This window comes from Podarcis cretensis (assembly GCF_951804945.1).
Source record: "Podarcis cretensis genome assembly, chromosome: 8".
Lineage (NCBI taxonomy): Eukaryota > Metazoa > Chordata > Lepidosauria > Squamata > Lacertidae > Podarcis > Podarcis cretensis.
Genome location: NC_137177.1, coordinates 74229499 through 74249105, shown reverse-complemented (window position 1 = coordinate 74249105; position 19607 = coordinate 74229499). Strand labels below are relative to the sequence as shown.

The window sequence follows — 19607 nt, the reverse complement described above, 5'->3', positions numbered from 1 at the left end:
CTTGGTCCCTTAAAATGTGGGGAAGGTACCGTATTCTGCATACACTCAGAGGTCTTGAATCCAAGATGCCTTAACTTTTGAGTTGTACCACCTTGCGCTGATGAGATATCCCGTCAAGTCTGCTGCCAGGTGTTTTAGACTTGGGAGAGATCAATGCAACGAAGTCAATTGCAAAATCAAAGGGGGAAAGTCTGTTTTTTGAAGGAAGCCTTTAAACCTTAAAAGGGGTTGGTGGCTTGGAAGCAACGCTGCATTTAAACAACAACAGCACACACACATTCACCATATTTCTCGACAATAATAATACATTATTTTTAATCACAAAGGAGATTGGACGTTTTTGTTCACAGGTGGGAATTTCCCTCCTATCCCTAAAGAGAATCACCGCGGAATCTCGGCTCCTCCTACCCAGCTGGCGGTGTGTCCATTTGTGGCCGAAAAAATACGCAATCAAGCCGAGACACGGATAGCTCTAGGCCCACGTGAAAGCGCCCTATTTCTTCAATGGCACCAATTTAGGCTGCCTAAGAAGCTGCCTGCGGAGTGGGGCGAATCAAGCCCTCTCTCAAACGGGGAAGAAGTTTTGTTTCTCCCCAAAAGGCGGAGAAAAAATAATAATATCGCAAAATAAGAAGCGCGTTGGGACTCTAGTTTAAAAAAACCCTCACTATAATTAGTTTAAGAAAAGGCAATTAGGTAGACACTCCAAGAGGGGGCTTTTATTACCAGGCACCTAAACTTTCAAACGCAGCTGAAAGCCATGCTGCATCAGGCAGGACGCTGCTGAGACCGGTCGGCGGTGCCAGTTTATCCTCTTAATTAGCATTTTTTAAAGCGGGGGGAGGGCAGGTGTTCGTTTGTTTTTTAAATATTGCAACAAGAGCTTTCCACTTCCAGAATCAGGCAGCTGTGAAATTTGCCAGTAGTTATTAATAATGGCAATGTTAATTATTCAGAGCTTCATATTAATGATTCATAGCTGAAATTTCACGGCGGCTTTTGAAAAACCAACATGGTTTCTCCAAAAACTCGGTATCTGCTGTTCTTTCAATACTTTGGGACCAAGTATTGGTGAGTACGGTATGTTTAGAAGCATTCTCAAATGCTCCCTGCGTGAAACTCGGGAGAGCCGCTGCCAGTCAGTGCAGACAATACTGAGCTAGATGGACCAAGTGGCTTGTATCATACAGAAACTTTCTGTGCTCCGGTTACAGGAAGGGCTGTCGCTCAGTGGTAAAACTTCTGCTTTGCACACAGAATGGCCCAGATTCGGTTCCCCAGCCTCTATAGGTTGGACTGGAAAAGGCTCCAAGTCTGAGGCCCTGGAGATTTGCTGCTGGTCAGTGTAGACAACAGTGCTAAAAATTAGCCAAGCACCAGGTGTGTTTTGATAGGGACGTGGGTGGCGCTGTGGGTTAAACCACAGAGCCTAGGACTTGCCGATCAGAAGGTCAGCGGTTTGAATCCCTGCAGTGGGGTGAGCTCCTGTTGCTCGGTCCCTGCTCCTGCCAACCTAGCAGTTTGAAAGCACGTCAAAGTGCAAGTAGATAAATAGGTACCGCTCTGGCGGGAGGTAAACGGCGTTTCTATGTGCTGCTCTGGCTCACCAGAAGCGGCTTAGTCATGCTGGCCACATGACCCGGAAGCTGTACGCCGCTCCCTTGGCCAATAAAGCGAGATGAGTGCCACAACCCCAGAGTCGGTCACGACTGGACCTAATGGTCAGGGGTCCCTTTACCTTTAGGTGTATTTTGCTACTAGTGTGGGTCCAGTTGTGACCACATGGAGATCTCTGGATGCTAGGTAGCAACTGACATCTCCATCTGGCTGGCCCCTCCAGCTTTCTTAAGTACCGGTAGGTAAGCAGAACAGCTTATTCATTGCATTTAAAGATAAAGGTAAAGGTAAAGGTACCCCTGCCCGTACGGGCCAGTCTTGACAGACTCTGGGGTTGTGCGCCCATCTCACTCAAGAGGCCGGGGGCCAGCGCTGTCCGGAGACACTTCCGGGTCACGTGGCCAGCGTGACATCGCTGCTCTGGCCAGAGCCAGAGCCAGAGCCAGAGCCGCACACGGAAACGCCGTTTACCTTCCCGCTGGTAAGCGGTCCCTATTTATCTACTTGCACCCGGAGGTGCTTTCGAACTGCTAGGTTGGCAGGCGCTGGGACCGAGCAGCGGGAGCGCACCCCGCCGCAGGGATTCGAACCGCCGACCTTTCGATCGGCAAGCCCTAGGCGCTGAGGCTTTAACCCACAGCGCCACCTGCGTCCCTTCATTGCATTTACATCCCACCTTTTTCTCCAAGGAGTATATGGTTCACCCCCTCCTCCATTAATCCCTACAACGACCCTGTGAGGGAGGTTAAGAGGCTGTGACTGGCCTAAGGTCACCCAGTGAGCTTCATGACAGAGTGGGCTCAGACTTTCTGCTAATCTAGCCCAGTACCTGGTGCACCCCTCCGTTAACTGTCTAAGCAGATGAGAATTTATACACGGCTACACAGCATATTTTAGGTGACATATTACCAATTTTAGGTACCTTATATTACCAAGTTCTCCTCGGTGCGTTTGTGACGGGAGAATGGAACTGAAGTTGATCGAGGCTGTGTCCACACCATACGTTTAAAGCACATTGCGCCCACCCCCCAAGGAATCCTGGAGTTAAAATGCCCAGAACCCTTAACAAACTATAGTTCCCAGGATTCTTTGGGGGAAGTCTTGCTCTTTAAATGCAAGGTGCATATGCAGCCCAAGTCTCTTTGGGAATGGGGGATCTTTCTCATGAGGCTGGGGAGTTAAAACCATTGTTCCTACATTGGGATCCATGCCGACAGCTGAGATTTTCTGTTTCTACCTTTCAGTTAGATGACACATTAGGTAAGACAATGGGAAATGGGTGGCGGGGAAGGGGGAGAGCAAAGAGAAGAGGAATAATGAGAATTAAGATTGCAAATGACATCTGTTGCTAATGTACTGATAGCTCTTGCTTTTGCACCTGCTGCTAAAATATTTTCCTTCGTCTTTAACCTTGTTAGGTTCTTTTGTTATTAATAGGGCAATTATTTCACTCAACATGCGGGTTCCTTGTGCAAGTTCTTTTTCTTTTTTAAAAGGGGATTATTATTATTATTATTATTATTATTATTATTATTATTATTATTATTTGCTCTCTAGATTGGCTGTGGGAACCTCCAGTTCACACATTTCTGTGCCTTGGTTTGGCATAGTGGCAAAGAGATTGAACTGTGGATCAGGAAGGCTGATAGCGAAATTCTCAAGGGCTAGTGAACCTTTGGCCCTCCAGATGTTGCTGAACAGCAACTCCCATTGATCCCAGAAAGCATGGCTGATGACCGGGGATTATGGGAATTGTAGTTTAGTGCATCTGCTGGGATAAAGCTTTCCCTTAGCTGCCCTACTTGATTTTATTCAGCACAATAAAAGTTAGGGCGATGGCCAATGCCTGTGAACCACAGTCACCCTCCACTTTCTTCTGCTTGAGGTAATTATGTTTTTTCCTTTGCTGCAGTGGCGTGAAGGAGGTTCGCCCTGAGCAGGCGGTGCTTGGAGTGCAGAATTACTTGGAGGTACGTACCACAGCTAAGGTTTTCAAATTGGGTTGGGATGGGCTATAGGGAGAGGTGTGACATTTTTGCTCTCCTGGTTGGGGGGTTCCGAGGAGCCAAAGGGCCGGAAGAGATGCCTGGAATTTTATGGAAATCCTAAGACCAATGAAAGCTATTCTCTGAAGGGCAGTGGGTTTTTCGGTGGACCAGTGACAAGAGGTGCTTCAACTCTGATGTAAGTGTTCTAGGCAGCCAGTCAGAATGTTTTCAGATGCTGCTTCCACCTCCTTAGTGATGTTGAACTGGGATTGCACAAGAGCAAGCCAGGTCTGACCAGTTATGTTACTGAAAAAGAAGGGATTGAACTGAAGACAATCTGTGTTTGGAAATTATATTTGCCTATTTAAGATTTCCCATAAGGCTGCCAAATTGCAGACACTGTAGGTGTCTGTGTAGATCGACATCTGAATATAGGGATTTGTCATAATCATGAGTTCTCTCTCTCTCTCTGACCAAGTTTTTTTATTGAGGTGGTTAACCTGTGTCTGTCTCGGCTGTCTTAGAATGGAGCTGACAGTACAACAGTTTGTTGCATGTAGAAAGCACAAATATTGGGGTGAAGGCTAGACTGGGACCCCTCCTGCCAAAACCCAGTTTTTGTAGGCACAGTTAATTTTTTGTTTTACTCGTGAACAATCCTCCATGCAGCAAAAATTCCCTTCACTTACAAAACCAGAGTCAGGATTCCGGTCTGGCCTTCCACCTGATAGGCTGCCTTTCTATGGGTGGGGGAGTCTGTCAGCCACCTTATTAGATTGGCACTTTAGAGTGAGTACCATTAACCAGCTCTTCTCTCCCCATCTTGGAACTGGAGATAGCATGTGTTTGTGCGCATACACAGTTCACTTTTCCAAGGGATCTGGGTAAAAGTCACATCCGGTAGAAGCAGGCTGAGCCTTGACAAAACCCATAGAGCTGAAGGAGGAAGTGGGAAAGAGTGCCATCCTTCCAACTTCCTCCTACAACTCTACGCACTTTCAAGGGAGAAAAAGGTAACCAACCTCAGCACCTTGTGACCAAGGGTGGGTGGGGTTGCTCAGAAGCTTTGTGGGCACCAGGGAAAGACCACATGGGCACCATTGCACCCACAGGCACCACATTGGCGACCCCTGCCCCCAAAGCCTCCAAGATAAGTCTTTGTTGTGCTCCATAGCATCAGGGATGAGGACAATTCAAACATAGGGTTTTGTTAAGTGTCGAATCGGGCCAGCAGGGTGAAGCCGTTCTATGGAAATGACAAGCTGGATTTTCTGGGGAGTTGAGTACCCCTGGAGATTTCAGTTTGGACTTGGTCTTCAGTTAAGACTTGCTTTTGAGCCCATCTGTGGCAGGTCTCTCAAATGGAACATGCTGGGAATCTGCATGCCTGTTGGAATGCTGGATTATTCTTTTTCCAAGCGGAGTTGACTCACTCCCGCTGTAGTCACCCACCCTTCTGGAGCCAGACGTTGGGGACGTAAGGGAGAAGGTGGGCGGTGCACAGCTCTGAGGTACACATCTCCCTCCATCTGTTTCAGCTTCAGTTTTGGCCCGAGCTGTTGCAGGGCGTTTTCACGTGAGAGGCAAAAGAGTCCCCTGCCAAAGTACCTGAAAATGTGCTCAGATTCATCTCTGTATCAAGGCGAATTAGTGGATTTCTCATAAATAAAGGTTTTCATTAATTACAACATCAAAACTGCAGGCAGACAGGAAAGGGCATAATCAAAGTTCCAAAGCAGTACAGAGGTTGCATTTTCTAGAACAAATATCATGGAAAAATAAAAAAGAAGCAAAACAGATAAAAGCTAAGTCTTGCATCAAGACAAATTAGTGTGTGTGTATCTTTCTCTCTCTCTCTTTCTCTGTGTACATATTTGGCCACACTGAAGATGCTGGACTAGACACTAGGTCTCTTCTGATGTTCTTACTGTCCAAAGTCTAGGTGCCATCCCACCCATGAAATTAATATTATTATTACTATTATTACTTTTATTTCTATACTGTTTTATATTTTAAAGAGAAAATCTGAAACACATTAAAACAATCCAGAACAGAACGAATTCCAGCTTCAATTAACATATTTCAGATCGTTTTCTAAGTGACATTTCCCTTTCCCAATATTTATTTACGTACTTAATTTATATAGGTGCCCCATAGCAGAAGCACTGTAGCAAGCCAGTGTGGTGTAGAAAAGGACCTGGGAGACCAGGATTCAAATCCCTCCCTACTCAGTCATGAAGCTCACTGGGTGACCTTAGGCCAGTCACAGCCTCTTAACTTACCTCATAGGGTTGTTATAGCAGGGATTTACTGAGGAGTGGAGAAAAAGGTGAGATATAAATGCAGTACATAAGCTGTTCTGCTTTCCAGCTTAAGTAAGCTGGAGGGGCTAGCCAGATGGAGATGTTAGTCGCAATTGGACCTGCGTCAGTAGCAAAACACGCCTGGCGCCTGGCTAATTTCTAACAGTGTTTCCAGCATCTCCATGCCCATTGGGACTGGTAGGGCAGAAGGCAGGGAGCTGAACAGTAGGTGGCGCCAGAGCCAATGACAGGCAGAGCCAACTTCTTCTAGGATTGTCCCCATCCACCTCCTCCCTACTGAGTTCCCCTAGGGCAAAAGCTGAGATGGAGGAGGAAGCCAACAGGAACCGTTGTGAGTAAGAAGGCAGGCAAACAGGGGCTGGCTGAGGTTGGTGGGGCAGTGCCCCATCTGTCTCAGCAAACCAGCCTCCCCTCATGGTATGTCATTATAGGAAAGGATGACTGTTGGTGGTTTTTTGAGGGGAGGAATGTGCATTCCTAGCTTGCTACTGGAGATATGAAGTTTCAAGGCTACTCTAGAGGCAAAATTCTCTCTCTCTCTGTGACTTCACCCAGGGAAGGGAAACGGTGTGTCTGTCCTGGGGAAATATGATTTGTTTTCATCCCTCTGTTTTGCATGTCCTGCGATGTTCAGGACCTTCTCCCTCCCTCTCCCAAACCAGCCCTTCTGCGTTTCTCTCTGCTTCTCCTCCTTTGCAACGAAGGCTGCCCAGGGCGAAATCTTTTTCTATGCAAATTGTCTTTTTCTTGGCCCTCGAACGTGCACTCTGGGTCCAAGAATTTCTTCCCATGCATGAGGAAACAGCAATGGGAGTGTTACGGGACAGGCGCCCGGGACAGCTTGAGTCTTTGTTTCTCCAAAGGGAGAGAGGGAGGGAACGAGGGGGGGGGGAACAAACCACGAGAGGTGGACGCGAGAGGGAAGCATCTGGAAATCCTACATGACTTGGAAAGGGTTCTTGGCAACTCGTAAGAGATATAAAATTCCTCTCTTTCCCAAATCGCTCCCCTTGCATGGCTGATCTAGACAGTGGTATTCTCTTTTGGGCCTCTGCCGGCAGCTGACTCAAAAGGGTGGGATGGAGGACTTTGTGATAAACATTTGCAGATCACCGTTCGCCCCCTGATCGCCTAGGACAAGTAAGACCCCAATGAAGCGAAGGGGCCTACGTTAGTCATGTCTGTTAACTTCAGTGGGTTGACTCTGAGTAGGGCTAACATTGAATGCAGCACCGTTATTATGTAGTAATGCTTATTTGTTATGCCCCATCTTTCCTCTGGTGAGCTGTTGGTGGCAAACCTGGCTCTCATGCCTCTGCTGTGTTGTAGTGGTTAAGAGCGGTAGACTCGTAATCTGGTGAACTGGGTTCGCGCCTCCGCTCCTCCACATGCAGCTGCTGGGTGACCTTGGGCCAGTCACACGTCTCTGAAGTCTCTCAGCCCCACTCACCTTACAGAGTGTTTGTTGTGGGGGAGGAAGGGAAAGGAGAATGTTAGCTGCTTTGAGACTCCTTCGGGTAGTGATAAAACGGGATATCAAATCCAAACTCTTCTTCTTCTTCTTCAACCATGTGAGGTAGGTTAGAAATACTTTTACTGGTGTCCCTAAGGCCACCCAATGAACTTTATGGCTGAGTAGGGATTTGAACCCTGGTCTCCCAGGTTCTCATCCACCATTCCAGCCCATCTGTGGGGAAACTTTAACCCCCCAGATGCTGCTGAACTGCAGCCCCCATCAGCCCCAGTGAGCATGGCCCAATGGCCCAGGATAATAATAATAATAATAATAATAATAATAATAATAATAATAATAATAATAATTTATTTATTTATTTATATCCCGCCCTCCCCAGCCAAAGCCGGGCTCAGAGCGGCTAACAGCAATCAAAGTAACACAGCATTCTAAAATCGATATTCTAAAATCAATTCAAAATCAATTGGCAACCACTGGGCCAGAGTTCTACGAGGATCACCAAAGGAGGGGGTCAGACTGTGCGTTGGCCAAAGGCCTGGTGGAACAGCTCTGTCTTGCAGGCCCTGTGGAAAGATGTCAAGTCCCACAGGGCCCTAGTCTCTTGTGACAGAGCGTTCCACCAGATCGGGGCCACAGCCGAAAAAGCCCTGGCTCTGGTTGATGGAATGATGGATGTTGGGAGTTGTAGTTCAGCAACATCTGGAGGAACAAAGGGTCCCTGAATCATAATCATCATTATCATATTTTTTTGTTTATACCCGACCCTTCTGTTTGGGTTGCCCCAGCTACTCTTCCAACACATATAAAAACATTATAAAACAGCAGAAATTAACAGTAGAAATTAACAGCAGAAATTAACAGTAACAATCTGATCCAATATAAAAAGTAATAATCACTTTAAAAGAAACAACCTATGTAAAATAAAGCAATATTCAATATTCTAATAGTGAATGCACCATATCTGGCTCTTTCAGCTAGCCTAGTTAACAGCCTTTGATAGAACGATTTCAGAGTGATGGAAATATCTCTAGGAGGGGTTTGCAGAACAACCCCTTCCCTCCGGCCACATTTACACCATACATTTAAAGCACTCTGGTATCACTTCAAACATTTATGGCTTCCCCTGGAGAATTCTGGGAGCTGCAGTCTATTAAGGATGCTGAGTGGTGTGGGGAGACACCCCCCCATCCCAGCCCACTCCAAGAACTAAAGTTCCCAGATGGTTTAACAGTCAATCCCTCTTTCCAGGGAGTTCTGGGAATTGTTGCTCTGCAAGGGGAATAGGGGCCTCCTCATGACTCTCAAGGGATGCGGGTGGCGCTGTGGGTTATTAAACCACAGAACCTAGGATTTGCTGATCAGGAGGTTGGTGGTTCGAATCCCTGTGATGGGGTGAGCTCCCATTGCTCGGTCCCAGCTCCTGCCCACCTAGCAGTTCAAAAGCATGTCAAAGTGCAAGTAGATAAATAGGTACCGCTCTGGTGGGAAGGTAAATGGCATTTCCGTACGCTGCTCTGCTTCGCCAGAAGCGGCTTAGTCATGCTGGCCACATGACCCGGAAGCTGTACGCCGGCTCCCTCGGCCAGTAAAGCGAGATGAACGCCGCAACCCCAGAGTCGGTCATGACTGTACCTAATGGTCAGGGGTCTCTTTACCTTTACATGACTCTCAGCACCCTTAACAGACTACAGTTCCCAGGATTCTTTGGGGAAAACCATGGCTGTTTAAAGTGGTAGCATAGTGCTTTGTGGTGTGAATGTGGACTAAGCTCACAATCTTCAAGCAGCAGTTTACATGTCACATGGGGGCGGGAGGAATGGGCTCTGGTGCTCAGCACCTCACCGCCAACAGTCAGGGGTGATGAGAACTGGAGAACACCAACATCTGGGTGGGCCACAGTTTCCCCATTCATGGACCCAAGGTTCCTGGCAGCACCAGCCAGAAAAGGAGGTTCCCTGCTGTGTCTCTGCACGAATAGCTGCTATGGCTTTTCTTAAGATTGATTACAACATTGATTGCAACACTTGGCCTTTCAGGTCTTCCTGGACTCCCAATTCACATCAGCCCAAGCCTGCATGGCCCAGTGGCCAGGGATGATGGGAGTTGGAGTCCAGGAACATCTTTGGGGGGGTACCAGCTTCTCCAGTCTTATATGACCTTGGTTGAAAGCCTCCCAGAGTGACTGGGGCAACCCAGTCAGATGGGCAGGGTACAGATACTAAAATTACTACTAGTATTATTATTTCAAGAAGCATTTGGCTGGCTGCTTTTGGAAAGAGGTTCCCAGACCAGATGTTCGATGCTGTCCTCCTTTCGGCACAGATGTGCTGTCGAGGCGCACCAAAGTGCCCAGATCCCACCACCTGCCCTCCTTGTTGGCACGACACACCATTAATTGGGATTATTGGGCGTCGTTTCCCCAGCGACCGGCACACAAGCAAATTACAGCTTTGCAAATGATGGGTCTCTTCTCAATCTGGCATGAGTGATGCTAGCGGATTATCATTGCGGTGGATGATAAATAAAAGTGGCAGATGTGCAGGGCAGCTCAGAGGGCACCAGGAGAGGACACAGAGAGGTCATTTGTGAACAGGGTCAGGAGTTCGGCAGGTTGCGCCCGCCAGCCTGTGTCGTGCGGTGCTTTTCGGCCAAACTGCTGATGGGAAGGATTCCGCTGGTTGGCTGAGTTGGGATGGAGTCCTGCTTTTGCCTCTGATTCTGTGTTAAAAATTGTAGAATTAAAGGTAAAGGTAAAGGTACCCCTGCCCGTACGGGCCAGTCTTGACAGACTCTGGGGTTGTGCGCCCATCTCACTTAAGAGGCCAGGGGCCAGCGCTGTCCGGAGACACTTCCGGGTCACGTGGCCAGCGTGACATCGCTGCTCTGGCGAGCCAGAGCCGCACACGGAAACGCCGTTTACCTTCCCGCTGGTAAGCGGTCCCTATTTATCTACTTGCACCCGGAGGTGCTTTCGAACTGCTAGGTTGGCAGGCGCTGGGACCGAGCAGCGGGAGCGCACCCCGCCGCAGGGATTCGAACCGCCGACCTTTCGATCGGCAAGTCCTAGGCGCTGAGGCTTTAACCCACAGCGCCACCTGCGTCCCTATTGTAGAATTAAGCATCCTAAAACCCAGGCCTTCATCCTAATGGAGAACCTCAGTACTGGGGGCTGAGTGTGGCCCTCCAGGCTTCTCCAGGCCACCCCCCTTCCCAAGCCACATACCTTGCCAGCTCTGCTTGTCACTCTCCTTGAATGTTTCTGCCTAGCTGGAAACACCGATCCTGCCTCTTGCTTGCCTGGGTGGAAGACGGAGAGGGGTAAGCTTATGCATAGAATCTAACCTATAGTAAAAAGGTAAAGGTAAAGGGACCCCTGACCATTAGGTCCAGTCGTGACCGACTCTGGGGTTGCGGCGCTGATCTCGCTTTATTGGCCGAGGGAGCCGGCGTACAGCTTCCGGGTCATGAGGCCAGCATGACTAAGCCACTTCTGGCGAACCAGAGCAGCGCATGGAAACGCCGTTTACCTGCCCACCAGAGTGGTACCTATTTATCTACTTGCACTTTGACGTGCTTTTGAACTGCTAGGTTGGCAGGAGCTGGGACCGAGCAACGGGAGCTCACCCCGTCACAGGGATTCGAACCGCCGACCTTCTGACTGGCAAGTCCTAGGCTCCGTGGTTTAACCCACAGCGTCACCTGCATCCCAACCTAGAGTACAAAGGGCAAAATTCACATTCATCGCTCTGCCCACTGTTGCCTCTGGCCCTGCCCATCACTGGCATATGGCCCCCAGAAGGGAATGCAGTCCTCGGTCTGGAACGGGTTTCCCACCCATGCTTCAGTGTATGGAAACCAGGTCCTGTTTGGAACAAAGCTCAGTCCTCCAGGCTGAAGAGGAGGCGAAATAGTGGGGCAGTGGGAAGTAATAATAATAATAATAATGATGATGATAATAATAATAATAATAATAATAATAATAATAATAATAATAATTTATTATTTATACCCCGCCCATCTGGCTGGGCCTCCCCAGCCACTCTGGGTGGCTTCCATAGAAAGCAAAAATACAGTAAAATATCACACGTTAAAAACTTCCCTGAACAGGGCTGCCTTAAGATGTCTTCTGAATGTCAGGTAGTTGTTTATCGCTTTGACATCTGCTGGAAGGGCGTTCCACAGGGCGGGCGCCACTACCGAGAAGGCCCTCTGCCTGATTCCCTGTAGCTTTGCTTCTCGCAATGAGGGAACCGCCAGAAGGCCCTCGGCGCTGGACCTCAGCGTCCGGGCAGAATGATGGGGGTGGAGACGCTCCTTCAGGTATACTGGATCGACGCCGTTTAGGGCTTTAAAGGTCAGCACCAACACTTTGAATTGTGTTCGGAAACGTACTGGGAGCCAATGTAGGTCTTTCAAGACCGGTGTTATATGGTCTCGGCGGCTGCCCCCAGTCACCAGTCTAGCTGCCACATTCTGGATTAGTTGTAGTTTCCAAGTCACCTTCAAAGGTAGCCCCACGTAGAGTGCATTGCAGTAGTCCAAGCGGGAGATAACCAGAGCATGCACCACTCTGGCGAGACAGTCCGCAGGCAGATAGGGTCTCAGCCTACGTACCAGATGGAGCTGGTAAACAGCTGCCCTGGACACAGATTTGACCTGTGCCTCCATGGACAGCTGTGAGTCCAAAATGACTCCCAGGCTGCGCACCTGGTCCTTCAGGGCCACAGTTACCCCATTCAGGACCAGGGAATCCTCCACACCTGCCCGCCTCCTGTCCCCCCAAAACAGCACTTCTGTCTTGTCAGGATTCAACCTCAATCTGTTAGCCGCCATCCATCCTCCAACCGCCTCCAGACACTCACACAGGACCTTCACCGCCTTCACTGGTTCTGATTTAAAAGAGAGGTAGAGCTGGGTATCATCCGCATACTGATGAACACCCAGCCCAAACCTCCTGATGATCTCTCCCAGCGGCTGCATGTAAATGTTGAAAAGCATGGGGGAGAGGACAGAACCCTGAGGCACCCCACAAGTGAGAGCCCAGGGGTCTGAACACTCATCCCCCACCACCACTTTCTGAACACGGCCCAGGAGGAAGGAGCGGAACCACTGTATGACAGTGCCCCCAGCTCCCAGCCCCTCAAGACGGTCCAGAAGGATGTTATGGTCGATGGTATCAAACGCCGCTGAGAGATCCAGCAGAACTAGGAAACAGCTCTCACCTTTGTCCCTAGCCCGCCGGAGATCATCAACCAGTGCGACCAAGGCAGTTTCAGTCCCATGATGAGGCCTGAATCCCGACTGGAAGGGATCCAAATGGTCTGCTTCTTCCAGGCGTGCCTGGAGTTGTTCGGCCACCGCTCGCTCAATCACCTTGCCCAAGAATGGAAGATTTGAAACTGGGCAATAGTTGGCCATCGTGGCCGCATCTAAAGATGGTTTTTTAAGAAGCGGTTTAATAACCGCCTCTTTCAGCGGGTCTGGGAAGGCTCCCTCACGGAGGGAAGCATTCACCACCCTACGAAGCCCATCGCCGAGTCCTTCCCGGCTAGCTTTTATAAGCCAGGATGGGCAAGGATCCAGGAGACAGGTGGTTGGCTTCACTCGTCCAAGCAGCCTGTCCACATCCTCGGAGGTAACAGATTGGAATTGATCCCACTCAACTTGACTAGACAGAACTCTAGCACTCTCCCGCCCCGGCCCTGCTCCCACGGTGGAGTCTACTTCTTCCCGAATCTGAGCGATTTTATCTGCAAAAAACTTTGCAAAATCATTGCAGGAGAACATGTGGCCCGTACTGGGCCCCGATGTCGCAGGTGGTTCCACTAAATTGTGAACCACCTGAAAAAGTCTCCTGCTGCTGTTTTCTGCAGATGCAATAGAGGTGGCAAAGAAATTCTTCGCCGTCGCTATCGCCACTTGGTAGGCTCGACGTTGAGCTCTAACCTGTGTCCGGTCAGATTCGGAATGAGTTATCCGCCACCGGCGCTCTAGCCGTCTCAACGATTGTTTCATTGCCCTCAGATCCGTGGAAAACCACGGGGCTGTCCGGGCTCCATGCAATCGGAGAGGGCGCTTCGGAGCCAAACAGTCAATAGCCCTGGTTAACTCCACATTCCAGCGGGCCACCAGGGAATCGGCTGAAAGGCCATCAACATGGGATAAAGCATCCCCTACCACTCTCTGGAAACCATTTGGATCCATTAAGTGGCGGGGGCGGACCATCCGAATTGGTCCCACCTCCCTGCAGAGTGGATGGGTCCTAAACCTAAAGTAAGGTTTAGGAAGTTCATTGAGGGACGGTTTGGTATCCCTGGATTTACGGCTCTATCCAGCATGGTGCTTGTTGCTGCCATAGTGTCCCTGGTACCCATGAAGGCCTTTCCCGTTCATCCCTTGGGCACGAGGTGGGGTGTTTGCTTACCTTTCACCTCCCTTGAAAAGTACTTAGAGCTGAATGAGGAAGTTAGAAAAATGACTCTCCTTCCCACATCCTCCTTCTGCTCTATCTGCTTTTCAAGATTCAGCATAGTTCTGCCAGATCTGATTTTTACCCAGATCCTTGGAAAGCGAAGTGTGTATACAGTGGTGCCTCGCAAGACGAAAGCAAGCCCATAGGGAAATTCGTCTTGCGAAGGGCCGCGAAAAACGGAAAACCCTTTCGTCTTGCGGGTTTTTCGTCTTGCGAGGCATTCGTCTTGCGGGGCACCACTGTACGTGCGTTCTCTCTCTCTCTCTCTCTCTCTCTCTCTCTCTGTGTGTGTTTTTTTTGGGGGGTGGTGGGGGGGGTGGTTGCTGATCCAGAATAAGGGGCAGGGGAGGGAAGTGTCCGGAGGGGGTGCAGACTCAAAAATCCAGCTCATTGACAAGTACATAGAGCAGGGTTGCCGCAAAAGCTGTTGAGCTTTTTTGAGACTTTTAAAAGGAAATTCACCGAAATCTAAACTTCTGACATGGCTTGCGATTTCCGCCCAGACACTGTTTTCCACTGCCATATTCCGGCTGTGTCCGGGAATTTCCGGATGTACAGCAGCCCTAACATAGAACTGAATGAAGTAGTTAGAAAAGTGACTCTCTTTCTCACTTCCTCTTGCATCTCTATGTACTGTTTTCACTGAGAGCCAGTGTGGTGTAGTGGTTAAGAGCGGTGGACTCATAATCTGGTGAACCGGGTTCGATTCCCCGCTCCTCCACATGCAGCTGCTGGGTGACCTTGGGCTAGTCACACTTCTCTGAAGTCTCTCAGCCCCACTCACCTCACAGAGTGTTTGTTGTGCGAGAGGAAGGGAAAGAAGAATGTTAGCTGCTTTGAGACTCCTTTGGGTAGTGATAAAGCAGGATATCAAATCCAAACTACTTCATGACATGGATCCCTTCTACTGGATTCAACAGTTTGCTTTTCAAAGGGAACAGTGGGCAAAGTTTGTATGTGCATGGTGTGTGGGTGTGGGTGTGTTTTAGGGCTGCCAGGTCAGGGGCATCCCAGACCCTGAGATTTCAGGGCCCAAACCAGAGACTTAAGGCAGGCCCTATAAATGCGGGAAGCAGTGGAAGACAGGAGTGCCTGGCATGCTCTGGTCCATGGGGTCACGAAGAGTCAGACATGACTAAACAACAACATAAATGGAAGTTAAAGGGGAGCAGAGTATGGCAGACTCCCCCCCCCCCGCTATCATTTGAAGCCAGCTCCCACCAGGCTGAAGTTTGCTAGCCACATGCACAGTCTAAATATATCATTATCATTACCATCCAAGTGTCCCTGTTTTCCAGAAACAGTCCTGGATTTGCAGAAGGCATTCCGGTTTCTGATTTGATCCCAGAATGTCCCGCTTTCCCTCAGGACATCCTTATTTTCATTGGAGAAATGTTGGAGGGTATGGAGTTATCCAACCCAACCCCCCCCCCCAAGGCATCTGAAGGGACCCTTGTACAGGGAAGTTTTTTTTTTAAATGTTTGATGTTTTAATATATGTTGGAAGCTGCCCAGAGGGCCTGGGGCAACACAGTCAGATGAGTGGGGTACATTGGGTAGATGTTGGAAGGTATGCATTATCATTGTCATTAAATGCACGCTCACACACCCGTGTATGTGTGTGTGTGTTTGTGTGAAGTGACCTGAAGGAGAGGTATCCACAGCACTCATTTCAAAATCCAATGAGCCCATGGACCTAAAATGGCCACATATTAGGTGCCCTGTTCCTGGTGCAGAGAAGCTGCTTTAGATAAAGGAGCTAATGTGTTGATGAGGGTTGATGTGCAACTCAAAAGTGTGTGTGTGTGTGTGAGAGAGAGAGAGAGAGAGAGAGAGAGAGAGAGAAAGAGAGAGAGAGAGAGAGAGAGAGAGAGAGAGAGAAAGAAAGAGGGGCCTCTTTGTGCAGGCTGGGCAGAGAATCTAGAGGTAACTCCCCGACCAGCTTCTTGTAAGGACAGTTAATTACCCATTTAGCTGGAAATCTCGTTGTCTTTCCCAGCAAGGGATAATTTCCAGAGCCGGAGCATCACCCGTTGGATTTGCTGCTTTCTACCCCCCACCCCCAGTCTTCTTCTTGTTGCCAATTCTGCACGGATGGTGGAGATTGAGGGCATAAATATAGCATTCCACCCACCCCACCCCAAAAAAGGATTCTTACGTAAGTGACGCCCCCGCAAGCCCTCTTCCCTTGAATATTATTATTTCCGCCTGTTTACCACCCACACTGGAGTTCTCCAAATGGCTTGGATTGTGTGCTTTTTTTGTCTTATTTGTTTTGGTTCTCAAGTTTTTATTTTCTGCGTTTGAAAAAATAAATAAATGTAAGAATTGCTTTGCTGGAAGAAATCAAAGGGCATCAAGGAAATTGCCTTGCACCAAGGCAGACCGTTGTTCTATCATCTATAACCCTTGGGAACCTTCTGAGTACCACATGCCAGTGGTGAGTGGAGCCAAACATGGGCAGAGCAACAGGTGCCCATTTTACCTGTGTGCAGCAGGCTGCTTTCTACACATGCTCACACATCCTTCTCCACCCTTCATCCTGGCAAGCAAAAGACATAGAAGCATAGCTGCTGGATAGATCAGTCGGTAAATCATTAGCCTCTTAATTTCAGGTTGTGGATTCAAGCCCCACGTTGGTCAAAAGATTCCTGCATTGCAGGAATGACCCTCGTGGTCCCTTCCTGTGGGGAGGAGGTGTGGCTTGGGGAGGTTTCTGAGGGCCACATAGTGAGACCTGGAGGGCCTGAGGTTTCCCAGCCCTGTAGAATTATGAGAGAGATTTTTAAAAACCTGTTTTTTTACATCTGTAATGCTGGCAGACCTACCCATCGCTTTATAAACCTCTGTCGTGTCTCACTTCCCCTCCCCCATATCCTTTTTACTTTCTTCATGAACTGCAAAGCCCCAGGCGTTAGTTTTGCTTCATAGGTAAGGCGCTCCAGCCCTTTGATCATTTTTTAATATATATTTTTTACCCCAAAAAAATTTGCTATCAAAGCAATTCCATCCTCGGAACTATTTTCCAGCATGCAAAAAAGAACAAACCTGTTTAATTTGCTGATGGGCTCGTCTCGGCTTTATTTACTTCTCCTGTCGGGATTGCCAGCAGATTAAAGGTCTTACTTTAAATGTCGATTAAAGCCTTTGATTTACATGTTGCAGAAGCTCTGCAAAAGTCCTTCTCTACCCCACCCACCGCAGGAGGCTTCGGAGAGAGGAGAGGATTTTCTGATGACATGTTTGAAACACAAAGTGAAAGGAAACGGATATGATCCTGTCCAATGTTGTTGTCACTTTAAACCAGTGTTAGGGAGCCTCTTTCCCATAGGCCAAATGAAACTCTGTTTGCTCCCCGTATTTGACTCGCCAGACAGTTTTGCCCAAGCCATGCCCACCTGCCCTGCACCTGATGTCATACGAGAGGCTGGAATAGCGGACTAGGACCTTGGGAGACCAGGGTTCGAATCCCGACTCGGCCACGAAGCTCGCTGGGGGTGTGACCTTGGCGCCGGTCCCTGCCTCTCAACCTGACCTACCTCACAGGGTTGTTGTGGGGGTTGAATGGGGGGGGGGAGAACCATGGGCACCACCTTGAGCTCTTTGAAGAAAAAAATGGCGGGATACAAATGTGAATACATGGGATTAGGAGTACATCCTGACCCTGTTCTGGACAAGCTGAAGGATTTGATAATTGGTGACGGGGGGGTGGGTGGAGGAGGGGGCTAATGGCATTGGATGACATCACTCCTCTGCGGACCACTTGCCTGGCCTCTCGCAGCCTCGGTGGCTTTAATAATTGATGGGCACTCTCATTCCCTTTTACAAGACGTTTCCCGTCAGGGATGTCAGAGGCCGTAAACTGTGATGGATGGGTGCATTGTGCTGAACAGCAGCAGCCTACCCTTGCTGGTCCTGGTGGGACGGAATCGACCTGTGACCTTCCCAATCTGGATCTGGCCCTTCGCCTTTTCTTTGCAGCATCCTCAAAATGATCAGCTGCTCATACTCTGTTCTGTTGGAGAACAACATTGCAGTCTCCTGTTCTGGGCCTAAGCGCTTGATGTGGGAAGCTGCCCTTAACACCAAGTCAAACCAATGATCCCCCCACTCAGTGTTGCCGACACTGACTGGCAGCAGCTCTCCAGAGTCTCAGGCAGGAGGCCTTCCTAGCCCTACAGTGGTACCTCGGGTTACATATGCTTCAGGCTACAGACTCCGCTAACCCAGAGGTTAAGAACTTTGCTTCAGGATGAGAACAGAAATCGTGCTCCGGTGGCGCGGCGGCAGCGGGAAGCCCCATTAGCTAAAGTGGTGCTTCAGGTTAAGAACAGTTTCAGGTTAAGAACGGACCTCCAGAACGAATTAAGTTCTTAACCCGAGGTACTACTATGCTGGGACGCGGGTGGCGCTGTGGGTAAAACCTCAGCACCTAGGACTTGCCGATTGTCAGGTCGGCGGTTTGAATCCCCGCGGCGGGGTCCGCTCCCGTTGCTCAGTCCCAGCGCCTGCCAACCTAGCAGTTCGAAAGCACCCCCGGGTGCAAGTAGATAAATAGGGACCGCTTACTAGCGGGAAGGTAAACGGCGTTTCCGTGTGCTGCGCTGGCTCGCCAGATGCAGCTTGTCACGCTGGCCACGTGACCCGGAAGTGTCTTCGGACAGCGCTGGCCCCCGGCCTCTTAAGCGAGATGGGCGCACAACCCTAGAGTCGGACACGACTGGCCCGTACGGGCAGGGGTACCTTTACCTTTACCTTTACTACTATACTATTTCTGGGTTAGTGGAGTCTGTAACCTGAAGCGTCTGTAACCCGAGGTACCACTGTACTTAGGTGTTCCTATGTTAGAGGCGTCTGTTGAGAAACGTGCACCCAGTTCTCCCACCTGTGTTTCTGTGAAAATGGCAAAGGTCGTTCCACCCTGGTTAGTACACCCCCTTTTTCTGCCACGGCAACCCTGCACAGTTAAGTTTCTCCTGTGTCTCTCAGATGGCAGCAGGGAAGCTCCGGCATTCCACGCCGAGCAAGTTCACCATCTCGAGCCGCACGGACTCTGGGGTGCATGCCCTCTGCAACGCCGCCCACCTCGACATTGAGAGATCAGACGGGAAGGCGCCTTTCGCAGTAAACATCCTCACCGACTCTCTCAACCACCACCTGAAGCCTGAGCCCATCCGGTGAGTTCCCTGCAATTGCAAAGCACTCACCAGCAAGCAGTGGCAGGTGTTGTCACCAGCAAGCAGTGGTAGGTGCAGAAATCCTATTTGACTTGGGTTTGTTTGTTTGTTTATTTATTATTTTTATCTATTCTATTTATACACCGCCTTTCTCAAGGTGGCTTATCTGGTCCTTCTCCTCCCCATTTCACCTTCACAACAACCCTGTGAGGTAGGTTAGGCTAAGAGGCGGTGACTGGCTCAAAGTCACCCAGTGAGCGGAGTACAGATTTGAACCCTGCTCTCTCAGGTCCGAGTCCAACACTTTAAAGTCAAGCTTACCTAATTCTCATTTTCTTTCTTTTTTTAAAAAAAATTGTTTTTATTAATATTTTCTTGGGTTACAAAAGTACATGCGTCATCCCTGCTTTCAGTTCGTGGAATCCTTTATACGAATCAGTTAGATTTGATGCGAGGCACTACTCTAATTCGCACTTTCTGAAACAGTTTGTAAACGAAACACACCAATGCTCTAACCATTGAGCTACAGCCCTTTCCTTAAGACATCGGAAGCTG

At 49.3% G+C, this 19607-nt stretch overlaps 1 protein-coding gene across 5 annotated transcripts in view; it reads left to right on the top strand.

Annotated features, from left to right (window-relative positions):
• Nucleotides 1–748: 748 nt before the first annotated feature.
• Nucleotides 749–19607, top strand: part of PUSL1 (pseudouridine synthase like 1) — a 68075-nt gene continuing 49216 nt past the window's right edge. For 3 of the 5 annotated variants that reach the window (XM_079987253.1, XM_079987252.1, XM_079987251.1), the window contains exons 1-3: nt 749–1071; nt 3530–3587; nt 18865–19052. In XM_079987253.1, coding sequence (XP_079843379.1) covers nt 1013–1071; nt 3530–3587; nt 18865–19052 — 305 coding nt within the window. In that variant the 5' untranslated portion in view covers nt 749–1012. Of the gene's footprint in view, nt 1081–3529; nt 3588–6843; nt 6899–18864; nt 19053–19607 lie in introns of those variants that run through there. The other 2 variants (XM_079987254.1, XM_079987255.1) reach the window with 2 other exon arrangements.